At 39.6% G+C, this 14,920-nt stretch overlaps 1 protein-coding gene across 1 annotated transcript in view; it reads right to left on the bottom strand.

The window, feature by feature from the left end:
- GOLGA7B (golgin A7 family member B) overlaps positions 1 to 13,411 on the bottom strand; it is a 65,373-nt gene extending 51,962 nt beyond the window's left edge. Inside the window, exon 1 of the mRNA XM_053692973.1 lies at positions 13,286 to 13,411. Coding sequence (XP_053548948.1) covers positions 13,286 to 13,411 — 126 coding nt within the window. The remainder of the gene's footprint in view (positions 1 to 13,285) is intronic.
- Positions 13,412 to 14,920: the final 1,509 nt, after the last annotated feature.

Genomic DNA, 14,920 nt, shown 5'->3' with positions numbered 1-14,920 from the left:
CAATACGCTCTCCGCATTTAACATTGCACCAGCAGCTCACAAGAGCTGCTGGTGCAACGCCGCCCCCTGCTGACTCGCGGCCAATCGGCCGCCAGCAGGGAGCTGTCAATCAACCCGATCGTATTCGATCGGGTTGATGTCCGGCGATTCCTGTCCGCCTGTTCAGAGCAGGCGGACAGGGTTATGGAGCAGCGGTCTTTAGACCGCTGCTTCATAAGTTGTGTTTCTGGCGAGTCTGAAGACTCGCCAGAAACACGGCCCTTCAAGCTCCATACGGAGCTTGATAAATGGGCCTGTAAGACTATGCATAATACAAAGCTAAATGGCAGGAATACAAAATAATCTTCCAATTTGATGGACTAATTTTTCTATACAGTGTTTTGTTTTTCTTTTGCCTGGCTGCTTTTTAAACTTGGGAGGCAAAATGTGGCCAAGCAAATCTAGTAAATAATGACTAAAAATATTCTTCCAGCAAAAAAATAAAACCCACAGCAGTGGCATGTTTAACTTGGACCAGGGACATTATAAAAAAAAAATCTGCAAATGTTTTATTCTATGTATGTAATTATTTGTTTATCAAATAAAATAAAAATAAAGTTACTGCACTGGCTAAACATATGAAAAGAAGGGTTGAAGTAGTGGGCGTGACGTGGGTATGCAGTGGGCGGGTGAGTGGGCGTGGCCTGGGTATGCAGTGGGAGGGTGATGGGTGGGATCAGAAGTGGAGAGTAACATTGTTGGCCTGGCTAGCAGCTTAGGACCTGAAATTTTGAGCCCTGCAGTATATATATATATTTATTTATATATATATATATATATATATATATATATATATATATATATATATATATATATATATATATATATATATATATATATATATATATATATATATATATATATATATATAACATATTCCCCTATGAGAAGAACATTGGAATGTGAAACATTTACTCTAAAAACAGTAAAACACTTGATAAAATTTGAATATTGCTTAAAGGGACACTGAACCCAATTTTTTTCTTTTGTAATTCAGAAAGAGCATGCAATTTTAAGCAACTTTCTAATTTACTCCTAGGGCTCCATGTACGAAGCAGCGTAAGCTGCTCCGGAGCCTTTGCGGGGCAGGTTCGCATATGCGAGCCTGCTTCCCGCAATGTAAGAAGCAGCGGTCATTAGACCGCTGCTTCCTACACCCTACGCCACCTCTTAGGTGGCGAAGCAAAATCACCGAGAGCTCGCTCGCTCTCGGTGATTGACAGCCCCTTCAGTCGCGTGATTGGTCGCGCGACTGAAGGGGCGGGCATTACACACTCCGCTGAGTGTGTAATGATACATACGGGCAAGCGGATCAATAGATCCGCTGCCCGTGTGTAGCGGAGGCGGGCGGACAGCTTCGCGAGTTAAGAAGCTGTCCGCCCGCCTCTTAGTACATGGAGCCCCTAGTATCAATTTTTCTTCGTTCTCTTGCTATCATTATTTGAAAAAGAAGGCATCTAAGCTTTTTTTGGTTTCAGTACTCTGGACAGCACTTTTTTATTGGTGGATGAATTTATCCACCAATCAGCAAGGACAACCCAGGTTGTTCACCAAAAATGGGCCAGCATCTAAACTTACATTCTTACATTTCAAATGAAGATACCAAGAGAATGAAGAAAATTTGATAAAAGGAGTAAATTAGAAAGTTGCTTAAAATTTCATGCTCAATCTGAATCACGAAAGAAAATTTTTGGGTACAGTGTCCCTTTAAATATGCTATGCTTTTTTCAGCTACTTACCTGTGACTGCAAAGGGCTCCAATGCACTTAAATACAGTATGTGTCTAAATATGTTTACATATGTATTTGTGTTTATATGTGTTTATATGTCTGTAAAAACATATATACACATATAAATACATAAATGCATATGTACACACACATACAGCTATATACAGGTATGTATCTCTATTTTAAAACATTTGCATGCCTTTTTTTCTAACACCTCATATCTTTGAGCCCTTATAACTTTTTATGCAATATTTTTTTTCAATACTTTTTATTAGTGTGTTATTATGAGTGTAACTGTACTTTTTAATGTATTTTGTGAAATTTTTTATCCAAGCGTAACAGTTAACCAGAGCTCTGAGGTTGTGTTATCACAACACGCGTTAAAATTAATTGCACTAGAGACAACGTTTTTACTTTCAACTTGTAATACGCAGGCTTGCGCGCAGCAGTTAGCATGCCACTCATCTTGCACTAATGGGCTGTGGTTTAAAAGAACAAAAACAGCTATTTCATATACAAAAAATAAACCAAAAGAAGCATATTGCTTATACAATTTATACTCTGTAGTTGGCATAGTGGTTGTAGTCATTACAAACACATTAAGGGAAACACAATATTACAGTATACTGTCCCTTTAAAGGGATATCAAACCCAAAAGTTTTCTTTTGTGATTTAGACAGAGTATACCATTTTAAAAAAAAGTTTCCAATTTATGTCTATCATCAAATTTGCTTCATTCCCATGATATTCTTTGTTGAAGAGATACAGTATCTCACAAACGTGAGTACACCCCTCACATTTTTGTAAATATTTTATTATATCTTTTCATGTGACAACACTGAATAAATTACACTTTGCTACAATGTAAATAGTGAGTGTACAGCCTGTATAACAGTGTACATTTGCTGTCCCCTCAAAATAACTCAACACACAGCCATTAATGTCTAAACTGTTGGCAACAAAAGTGAGTACACCCCTAAGTAGAAATGTCCAAACTGAGCCCGATTAGCCATTTTCCTTCCCTGGTGTCATGTGACTCGTTAGTGTTACAAGGTCTCAGGTGTGAATGGGGAGCAGGTGTGTTAAATTTGGTGTTATCACTCTCACACTCTCTCATACTAGGCACTGGAAGTTGAACATGGCACCTCATGGCAAAGAACTCTCTGAGGATCTGAAAAAAAGAATTGTTGCTCTACATAAAGATGGGCTAGGCTATAAGAAGATTGCCAAGACCCTAAAACTGAGCTGCAGCATGGTGGGCAAGACCATACAGTGGTTTCACAGGACAGGTTCCACTCAGAACAGGCCTCGCCATAGTCGACCAAAGAAGTTGAGTGCACGTGCTCAGTGTCATATCCAGAGGTTGTCTTTGGGAAATAGACAAATGAGTGCTGCCAGCATTGCTGCAGAGGTTGAAGGGGTCAGCCTGTCAGTGCTCAGACCATACGCTACACACTGCATCAAATTGGTCTGCATGACTGTCATCCCAGAAGAAAGCCTCTTCTAAAGATGATGCACAAGAAAGCCCGAAAACAGTTTGCTGAAGACAAGCAGACTAAGGACATGGGTTACTGGAACCATGTCTTGTGGTTCGATAAGACCAAGATAAACTTATTTCGTTCAAATGGTGTCAGCATGTGTGGCGGCAACCAGGTGAGGAGTACAAAGACAAGTGTGTCTTGCCTACAGTGAAGCATGGTGGTGGAAGTGTCATGGGCTGGGCCTGCATGAGTGCTGCCAGCTCTGGGGAGCTACAGTTCATTGAGGGAACCATGAATGCCAACATGTACTGTGACATACTGATCCCCTCCCTTTGGAGACTGGGCCGCAGGGTAGTATTCCAACATGATAGCGACACAAAACACACCTCCAAGATGACCACTGCCTTGCTAAAGAAGCTGAGGGTAAAGGTGATGGACTGGCCAAGCATGTCTCCAGATTTAAACCCTATTGAGCATCTGTGGGGCATCCTCAAATGGAAGTTGGGGGAGTGCAAGGTCTCTAATATCCACCAGCTTCGTGATGTCATCAAGGAGGAGTGGAAGAGGACTCCAGTGGCAACCTGTGAAGCTCTGGTGAACTCCATGCCCAAGAGGGTTAAGGCAGTGCTGGAAAATAATGGTGGCCACACAAAATATTGACACTTTGGGCCCACTTTGGACATTTCCACTTAGGGGTGTACTCACTTTTGTTGCCAACAGTTTAGACATTAATGGCGGTGTGTTTAGTTATTTTGAGGGGACAGCAAATTTACACTGTTATACAGGCTGTACACTCACTACTTTACATTGTAGCAAAGTGTTATTTATTCAGTGTTGTCACATGAAAAGATATAATAAAATATTTACAAAAATGTGAGGGGTGTACTCACTTTTGTGAGATACTGTACCTAGATAGGCATCTCAAGCACATAGAAGGAAGTAGTGCTGCCATCTAGTGCTCTTGTAAATGGGCCAGCTCCTATGCATTTGTCCCTGTTTTAAAACAAAAGATACTAAGAGAACAAATAAAATTGATAATAGAAGTAAATTAGAAAGTTATTAAAAATGTCATGCTCTATCTGAATCATGAACAAAAATGTGGGTGTCCTATCCCTTTAAGGAAGAAAAAAGATCCTATTTATTGTGTTTGTGTACTGTAGTTTATACTGAGCATAAAGTGGTCAGGTAACAGAGGATAAGATCTTTATATAGATGAGAAAAGTGTCAGACTCAATGAGCAGAGCAGTTCTTTCATACAATCTAATTCTGGATTTCTCTTGCCAAGATAACCTCTTCACATCTCTGTAATTGAAGCACTCAATTGGTGCAATTAAAGTAGCAGATTTATTAAGGTGGTAACATCCTAACAGCAATTTGTTTGAGGCACCTGTCCCTTTGTAAAGACCTAAAAGGCCATCATTATTTTCTACTGGCTGTATAACTCTTCTGTTTTACTTTCTGGGTAACAATTATGTGAACATACTTCAATTTGTTGAACTTTTCTAAAGGATAAAACAGATCTACTTTCACCTGTTTCTACATAACAGTGATTTTTGTACAATTTTACCTGTTCCGTTCTGGCAGATGTAGTTTTATATATATATATATATATATATATATATATATATATATATATATATATATAGTACCTTTATTTGGTCACTATACACAGACAGCAAACCAGACAGCACCAGCACTCGTTCTACTAGAGTTTTTAAAAGTGCCCCAACTGCAACCGCCCCCCCCCCCCAAAAAAAAATAAAAAAAATGTGTAGTGCCTTTTGAAAAATAAAAAAGTAGCATTGTTAAAAAAAAAACTGCACTAACTTGGCGGCTGTAGGGTGGTAAAAAAAATGGCTCTGAAAGTGTCTTTACATTGCAGTCTATGGGAACTGTGTGTTCCCTGTAAATATAAATGTTCAAATCAGCCAATAGGATTTCAGTAGCTCTCATCCTATTGGCTGATTTGAAAATGTCAGTCAATAGGAATGCAAGGTACCCTATTTTTAAATGGGTACCTTGCATTCAAGCTTCAGTGTACGGTGGTGATCGTATGAAGAGGATCCTCCATGCTGGATGTCCGCGCCGCTGGCGACAATGCTCTGCGTCTGCACAGCTCCGCGCCTCAACACCAACAGGATGAGGATAGAAGATGCCCCCACGATAGATGAAGACTTCTTGCCGCCTGGATGAAGATGGATGACTTGGGGAACTGTGAGTTGATTTACTGGGGTTAGTTTTTTTTTATTGTTTTGGGTGGGGGTTTTTTAGATTAGTGCTTTGGGCACAAAAGAGCTGAATGCCCTTTTAAGGGCAATGCCCATACAAATGCCCCTTTAGGGGCAATGGGTAGCTTTTTTTTTTTTTTAGACTTAGGTTTTTTGTTTTGGGCGGTTGGTTGGGTGGGGGGGTTTTACTTTTAGGCGGGACTTTGTAATTTTTTAAGGTAAAAGCTGATTGCTTCAGGGCAATGCCCTACAAAAGGCCCTTTTAAGGGCTATTGGTAGTTTATTGTTAGGTTAGGGGGTGTTTTTATTTTGAGGGGCTTTTTGTTTTTATAGGAGTATTAGATAAAGTTTAATTGTTATTATTTTGCATAATTTCATTAATTATTTTTTGTAATCTTAGAGTTTTTTATTTTTTGCAATTTTAGAGGTTTGTTTTTTGTTGTTGTTAATCTTATTGTTTTAAAATAGTAATGTTAGGTTACTTGATAGTTTAATTTAGTGTGTTGCGATGTGGGGGTCGGCGGTTAATAGGTTTATTTGTAGCGATGTGGGGGGCCGACGGTTTAGGGGTTAACAGGTTATTTTATTAGTAGCGATGTGGGGGGCCGGCAGTTTAGGGATTAATAGGTTTATTTAGTGTCGCGATGTCAGGAGGCGGCGGATTAGGGGTTAATCATTTCATTTAGTCTTGGCGATGTCGGGGAGCGGCGGATTAGGGGGGTGTTTAGACTAGGGGTTTATGTTATGGTTTTAACATAACTTTCTTTTCTCCATAGACAACAATGGGGTTGCGTTACTGCGATCGCCATTCCGTGATTGCAGGTGTTAGTTTTTTTCTGACACTTTCTCCCCATTAATGTCTATTGGGGAAAGCGTGCACGAGCACATAATGTCAGGCATTGGCTTTTGTGCGGTATGAAGCTTATCGCACCATACCGCACAACAAAAGAAGGTTATTCAGTAACTTTTAACGGCAGCGCTATGGAAAGTGTGATATCGCTAATTTTTTGCGTTATTTATGCCCCCGGAATAGCGCAAAACTTGTAATCTTGGTGAATGTTAGCCTTCAGTGGAACCTGTGGGTTTTTTTTTAAGTGGGACAATTTTTTTGCATTTAATGGATGATATATATTATCTATTTATAAGAAAAAAAAAATACTTAGAAGGACAGTGAAGTAAAAATTAAAATGATAGACTATCAGCTAGATTACGAGTTTTGAGCGCTATAGGGATTTTAACGACCGCCACAAAAGCGGGGTTATTTTACCTCCCTATAGCACTGGTATTACAGGTTTTGAAAAAGCAGGCTTGTGCAGGCGATATGGTGGCGTTGAGCTCCATACCGCACAAAAAACAAGCGCTGTTTTGACGTACTCGTGCACGATTTCCCCATAGACATCAATGGGGAGAGCCGGCAAAAAAAAAAGCCTAACACCTGCGATCGCGGAAAAAAAAGCTCTGTAATGCAGCCGCATTGATGTCTATGGGGAAAAAGAAAATAATGTTTAAACCTAACACCCTAACATAAACCCCGAGTCTAAACACCACTATCTGCTGCCCCCAACATCGCCGCCACCTACATACAGTTATTAACCCCTAATATGCCACCCACAACATCGCCGCCACCTACATAATGTTATTAACCCCTAATCTGCCGCCCCCAACATCACCGCCACCTACATAAAACTATCAACCCTTAATCTGCCGCTCCCGATGTCACCACCACTATACTAAAGTTATTAACCCCTAAACCTCTGGCCTCCCACATCACTACCACTAAATAAATTCATTAACCCCTAACCCTAATGTAACCCTAAGCCTAACCCTAACACCCACTAACTTTAACATAATAAAAATAATTTACAATTATTAACTAAATAAACCTATTAACCCCTAAACCGCCAGCACCCCGACATCGCAACAAGCTAAATTAAACTATATTAACCCCTAAACCTAACCCTAATCCTAATCATAACCCCCCTAACTTTAACATAAATAACTAATAGTTATATTGTAGCTAGCTTAGGTTTTATTTTTATTTCACAGGTAAGTTTGTATTTATTTTAACTAGGTAGACTAGTTAGTAAATAGTTATTAACTATTTACTAACTACCTAGTTAAAATAAATGCCAACTTACCTGTGAAATAAAACCTAACCTGCCTTACACTAAAACCTAACATTACAAAACAATAAACACTAAAATTACTAAAAAATAAAAATAACTAAATTACATAAAAAAACAAACACTAAATTACAAAATATAAGAAACAAATGATCAAAAATAAAAAAGAATTACACCTAATCTAATAGCCCTATCAAAATAAAAACATAATTTATGCTTACCTGATAAATTTATTTATCTTGTAGTGTATCCAGTCCACGGATCATCCATTACTTGTGGGATATTCTCCTTCCCAATAGGAAGTTGCAAGAGGATCACCCACAGCAGAGCTGCTATATAGCTCCTCCCCTCACTGCCATATCCAGTCATTCGACCGAAACAAGCCGAGAAAGGAGAAACCATAGGGTGCAGTGGTGACTGTAGTTTAATTCAAATTTAGACCTGCCTTAAAAGGACAGGGCGGGCCGTGGACTGGATACACTACAAGAGAAATAAATTTATCAGGTAAGCATAAATTATGTTTTCTCTTGTTAAGTGTATCCAGTCTACGGATCATCCATTACTTGTGGGATACCAATACCAAAGCTAAAGTACACGGATGATGGGAGGGACAAGGCAGGAACTTAAACGGAAGGAACCACTGCCTGTAGAACCTTTCTCCCAAAAACAGCCTCCGAAGAAGCAAAAGTATCAAATTTGTAAAATTTGGAAAAGGTATGAAGCGAAGACCAAGTCGCAGCCTTGCAAATCTGTTCAACAGAAGCCTCATTTTTAAAGGCCCAGGTGGAAGCCACAGCTCTAGTGGAATGAGCTGTAATCCTTTCAGGGGGCTGCTGTCCAGCAGTCTCATAGGCTAAACAGATTATACTCCGAAGCCAAAAAGAAAGAGAGGTTGCCGAGGCCTTTTGACCTCTCCTCTGTCCAGAGTAAACAACAAACAGGTTAGATGTTTGACGAAAATCTTTAGTAGCTTGTAAGTAAAACTTCAAGGCATGGACTACGTCTAGATTATGCAAAAGACGTTCCTTCTTTGAAGAAGGATTAGGACATAATGATGGAACAACAATCTCTTGATTGATATTCTTGTTAGAAACCACCTTGGGTAAAAACCCAGGTTTTGTACGCAGAACTACTTTATCTGAATGAAAGATCAGATAAGGAGAATCACAATGTAAGGCAGATAACTCAGAGACTCTCTGAGCCGAGGAAATAGCCATCAGAAAAAGAACTTTCCATGATAGAAGTTTGATATCAATAGAATGAAGGGGTTCAAACGGAACCCCTTGAAGAACTTTAAGAACCAAGTTTAAGCTCCATGGAGGAGCAACAGGTTTAAACACAGGCTTAATTCTAACTAAAGCCTGACAAAATGCCTGAACGTCTGGAACTTCTGCCAGACCCTTGTGTAAAAGAATAGACAGAGCAGAAATCTGTCCCTTTAAAGAACTAGCTGATAATCCTTTGTCCAAACCCTCTTGGAGGAAGGACAATATCCTAGGAATCCTAACCCTACTCCATGAGTAATTCTTGGATTCACACCAATGAAGATATTTACGCCATATCTTGTGGTAGATTTTCCTGGTGACAGGCTTTCGTGCCTGTATAAAGGTATCAATGACTGACTCGGAGAAGCCACGCTTTGATAGAATCAAGCGTTCAATCTCCATGCAGTCAGTCTCAGAGAAATTAGATTCGGATGATTGAAAGGACCTTGTATGAGAAGGTCTTGTCTCAGAGGCAGAGTCCATGGTGGAAAGGATGACATGTCCACTAGGTCTGCATACCAGGTCCTGCGTGGCCACGCAGGCGCTATCAGAATCACCGATGCCCTCTCCTGTCTGATTTTGGCAATCAGTCGAGGGAGCAGAGGAAACGGTGGAAACACATAAGCCAGGTTGAAGAACCAAGGAGCTGCTAGAGCATCTATCAGCGTCGCTTCTGGGTCCCTGGTCCTGGATCCGTAACAAGGAAGCTTGGCGTTCTGGCGAGACGCCATGAGATCCAGTTCTGGTTTGCCCCAACGATGAACTAATTGAGCAAACACCTCCGGATGGAGTTCCCACTCCCCCGGATGAAAAGTCTGACGACTTAGAAAATCCGCCTCCCAGTTCTCTACACCTGGGATATGGATTGCTGATAGGTGGCAAGAGTGAGACTCTGCCCAACGAATTATCTTGGAGACTTCTAACATCGCTAGGGAACTCCTGGTTCCCCCTTGATGGTTGATGTAAGCCACAGTCGTGATGTTGTCCGACTGAAATCTGATGAACCTCAGGGTTGCTAACTGAGGCCAAGCTAGAAGAGCATTGAATATTGCTTTTAACTCCAGAATATTTATTGGGAGGAGTTTCTCCTCCTGAGTCCATGATCCCTGAGCCTTCAGGGAGTTCCAGACTGCACCCCAAGATAGAAGGCTGGCATCTGTTGTTACAATCGTCCAATCTGGTCTGCGAAAGGTCATACCCTTGGACAGGTGGACCCGAGATAACCACCAGAGAAGAGAATCTCTGGTTTCCTGATCCAGATTTAGTAGAGGGGACAAATCTGTGTAATCCCCATTCCACTGACTGAGCATGCATAATTGCAGCGGTCTGAGATGCAGGCGCGCAAATGGCACTATGTCCATTGCCGATACCAATAAGCTGATTACCTCCATGCACTGAGCCACCGCAGGGCGCGGAGTGGAGTGAAGAACACGGCAAGCATTTAGAAGTTTTGATAACCTGGACTCCATCAGGTAAATCTTCATTTCTACAGAATCTATAAGAGTCCCTAGGAAGGAAACCCTTGTGAGAGGAGATAGAGAACTCTTTTCCACCCATGCGACCTCAGAAATGCCAGAACTATCTCTGTGTGAGACTTGGCAATTTGAAAGCTTGACGCCTGTGTCAGGATGTCGTCTAGATAAGGAGCTACCGCTATGCCTCGCGTTCTTAGAACCTCCAGAAGAGAGCCCAGAACCTTTGTAAAAATTCTTGGGGCTGTAGCCAACCCGAAGGGAAGAGCTAAAAATTGGTAATGCCTGTCTAGAAAGGCAAATCTCAGGAACCGATGATGATTCTTATGAATCGGAATGTGAAGGTAGGCATCCTTTAAGTCCACTGTGGTCATGTACTGACCCTCTTGGATCATGGGTAAGATGGTCTGAATAGTTTCCATCTTGAATGATGGAACTCTGAGGAATTTGTTTAAGATCTTTAGATCCAAAATTGGTCTGAAGGTTCCCTCTTTTTTGGGAACCACAAACAGATTTGAATAAAAACCCTGTCCTTGTTCCGTCCACGGAACTGGATGGATCACTCCCATTACTAGGAGGTCTTGCACGCAGCGTATGAATGCCTCTTTCTTTATCTGGTTTGCAGATAATCTTGAAAGGTGAAATCTCCCCTGTGGAGGAGAAGCTTTGAAGTCCAGAAGATATCCCTGAGATATAACGCCCAGGGATCCTGAACATCTCTTGCCCACGCCTGGGCAAAGAGAGAAAGTCTGCCCCCTACAAGATCCATTGCTGGATAGGGGGCCGTTCCTTCATGCTGTCTTGGGGGCAGCAGCAGGCTTTCTGGCCTGCTTGCCCTTGTTCCAGGACTGGTTAGATTTCCTGATTGGAACAGCCAATAGAATGAGAGCTGCTCAAATCCTATTGGCTGATTGGAACAGCCAATACGATTTTAGCAGCTCTAATCCTATTGGCTATTTGAAATCTTTCAGCCAATAGGAATGCAAGGGGCGCCATCTTGGATGATGTCACTTGCACTGAAGTTCCAGTTTACGGTGGCGACCGTATGAAGAGGATGCTCCGCGCCAGATGTCTTTAGGATGAACCCGCTCCGAGCCGGATGGATGAAGATAGAAAATACCATCTGGATGAAGACTTCTTGCCGCCTGGATGAGGACTTCACCGGCTGGATGAAGGTCGAAGAGGCCGCCTGGATGAAGACTTCTTGCCGGCTGGATGGATCCTTCAAGCGGGACTTCAATAACTGTAAGTGGATTGTCGGGGGTTAGTGTTTATTTAAGGGTTTTTTGGGTGGATTTTATTTTTAGATTAGGGTCTGAGCATGTAAAAGAGCTAAATAGCCGTTTAAGGGTAATGCCCATACAAATGCCCTTTTCATGGCAATGGGGACCTTAGTTTTTTTTAGATAGTTATTTTATTTGGGGGGGGTTGGTTGTGGGGGTTGGGTTTTACTGTTGGGGGGTGTTTGTATTTTTTTTACAGGTAAAAGAGCTGAATTCTTTGGGGCAATGCCCCACAAAAGGCCCTTTTAAGGGCCATTGCTAGTTTATTGTAGGCTAGGGTTTTTTTATTTTGGGGGGGCTTTTTTATTTTGATAGGGCTATTAGACTAGGTGTAATTCTTTTTTATTTTTGATCATTTGTTTCTTATTTTTCGTGGTTTTTTTTTGTAATTTAGTTATTTTTTTGTAATTAGATACTTGTTTTAATTTTTAGAGTAGTGTTAGGATTTTTTTAATGTGTAGTTTAGTTTAATTGGTAGTTAGTTTAATTGTAGTTTGATAATTATCTTAGTTTAATTGTTAGTTTAAAATTAATTAATTTAATTTGACAGGTAAGTTTTCATTTAATTTAAGATAGGGAAATTGTAATTTTAATATAAAGTTAGGGGGTTGTTAGGTTTAGGGGTTAATAGTTTATTTTAGTATATTTTGTTGTGGGGGGCTTTTGATTTAGGGGTTAATAGTTTATTTAAGTATATTTCGTTGTGGGGGGCTTGCGGTTTATGGGTTAATAGGTTTATTATAGTGGCGGTGTGGGCGGACGGCAGATTAGGGGTTAATAATATTTAAATAGTGTTTGTGATGCAGGAGGGCGGCGGTTTAGGGGTTAATAGGTTTATTATAGTGGCGACAATGTCGGGGAGGGGTGGAATAGGGGTTAGTACATTTTAATAGTGGTGGCGATATCTGGAGTGGCAGATTAGGGGTTAATGTATTATACTGTTTGCGATGCGGGAGGGCCTCGGTTTAGGGGTTAATAGGTAGTTTATGGGTGTTAGTGTACTTTTTAACACTTTAGTTATTAGTTTTATGCTACAGATTTGTAACGTAAAACTTATAACTACTGACTTTAGATGGCGGTACATATCTTGCTAGTATAGGGTGTATCGCTCACTTTTTGGCCTCCCAGACAAACTCGTAATGCCGGTGCTGTGGGAGTCCCAATGAAAAAGGTGCGGTACTGACGTTGCGTGACGGCCAAAAGGTGAGCGGTACACCTATACCTACAAGACTTGTAATAGCAGCATTAGAAAAAAGCAGCCATAACGCTGCTTTTTCAATCATAACGCCAAACTCGTAATCTAGCTGTATGTAATTAAAAAATAAATACTTCTATTATCCAATTTGCCTTGTTTTCTTGGTATCATTTGTTGAAAAGCATACCAAGGTAGGTATGCTCCCAGAAGTGCATAGCTGATCCTTCAGCAAAGGATACCAAGAGAATGAAGCAATTTTGAAAAGAAGTATATTGGAAATGTGTTTAAAATTGTGTGGTCTATCTGAATCGTGAAAGACAAATGTTGGTTTTTCATGTCCCTTTAAGGTTGCTGGAAATATTACTATGTTCATTTCTCAAACAGTTTTGGACCTAACAAAACAAGATAAAATCAATTGTTACTATCTTGTTTGAAATACTTTTTCTTATGAATAATAAAGCAGTATTACCCGGTTGTCTAGTTCTGGTGGGAATTTGGTCTGAAATTGACACATGGTTCCATCACTGTAATCCCTCTGTATAAACACTTTACTTGCCAGGGAAGCACTCCTCCTCATTTCTTGCAGGTTATGCATCTGGGAAAAAAAAATAAAAGGATATAAAAGACAGTTTTCAGAGCTTTACAAGAAGACATTACAACAGAATAATGACAGGGCTGTGCATCTGTAGGACAATATGAATGGCTTTGCTAAAATACCATGCTATTTTATTATAAAAGATGATACAGAAATAATAGGCAAACAGTGAAAAGCCCAGCAGGTGATTGAAAACAGATTTAACATAGCAACACAAAGAATACTATTAGGAAGCACTGAATTAAATAAAATAACAGTTACAGCTCTGACATAAATTGAGAAACGTCTGAAAAAATGTTCTGAAATACAGTAAACAAATCCTTTTTTTGTAATCTTACTAAAAGCTATTAAAATGCCCCCTGCTAGTTGTTTGATACCTGTAGTTTAAGTAAAATGCAAATACCCAGTGGGCTGTTTAACAAATTGTGCACTATACAGTTCTTATTTTTTAAATGACGTTCTGTTTCATTGTGTCAGAGTAGAATGATGCACATCTGCATCAGTGCTAAGCCATATCCAAAAAGTATTCCAATTATTTGACAGCCAATAAAAAAAATATATTCCAGATGTTGGTACATGGTGATAAAGTCTCTAGAACTTCATTTAAAAAAGTTTGTTGTATTGAACTTTTTTTTTTTTTTTTTTTTTTGAAATAAATGTTTTTATTGAATGTTTTCCAGTTTGTTTTATACAGAAGGGAAAAAAAAACAAAAAAAAACAAAACAAAACAAGAATTCTGATATCACAAGTACAATAAATCTCTCGCAGAACAGCAACCCTGTAATTGTATCTGATTAGCCCATATGCAAAAGACAGAGAGAGAGAGCAGTGAATAACAATATATTACATTACATTACAGTATTATAGTAGGCCACACCTATATTTGACACCTCAGCCTATACCTCTGGTTTGATAATACCCTGAATGTCTACTCAATATTAGCAGGGTCTAGCTCCCAGAGGAATATAACATCCAGGATGAAGTTTTTTTTCCCTATATAGTGTATTGAACTTTTTTTTGTAATTGGAGACAATAGACACCAAAACAGATTTTGTAGAGGGAATGTAAAAGGAATACGATGACAGTGTTTTTATTTATGCAGCAGACATTATTCTAAACATGTAAACAAACGAAGAATTAGATTGCAACTGGATCACAATCGCATTATCTTGCGCTTGGTCTTTCACAAAGAATTATGCACATTATTCTTTCATTGCAAGTGGTGTTTTGCGATTGAGTGCAATACAAAATACCTCTGAAATATACTTATGAAGCAAAGGTTTTGTAAGGAAAATAATTGTTTGTAACATAATTATATGGTGTATGGCAAGGTGTATGTATGTATGTATATATATATATATATATATATATATATATATACAGTATATAGTTGTTCTCTAGCGCAAACAAAATGTATGCTTAGCAGATTGTTGTGTGTGAAGATCTAGCTTAAAGTGTAAGGGTTGAAAAAATGTTCACCAAACACAACATATACATTAAAATAAACTA

This window comes from Bombina bombina, chromosome 9, assembly GCF_027579735.1.
Source record: "Bombina bombina isolate aBomBom1 chromosome 9, aBomBom1.pri, whole genome shotgun sequence".
In the NCBI taxonomy this organism is placed as follows: domain Eukaryota; kingdom Metazoa; phylum Chordata; class Amphibia; order Anura; family Bombinatoridae; genus Bombina; species Bombina bombina.
This window is presented reverse-complemented; position numbering and strand designations above follow the sequence as displayed.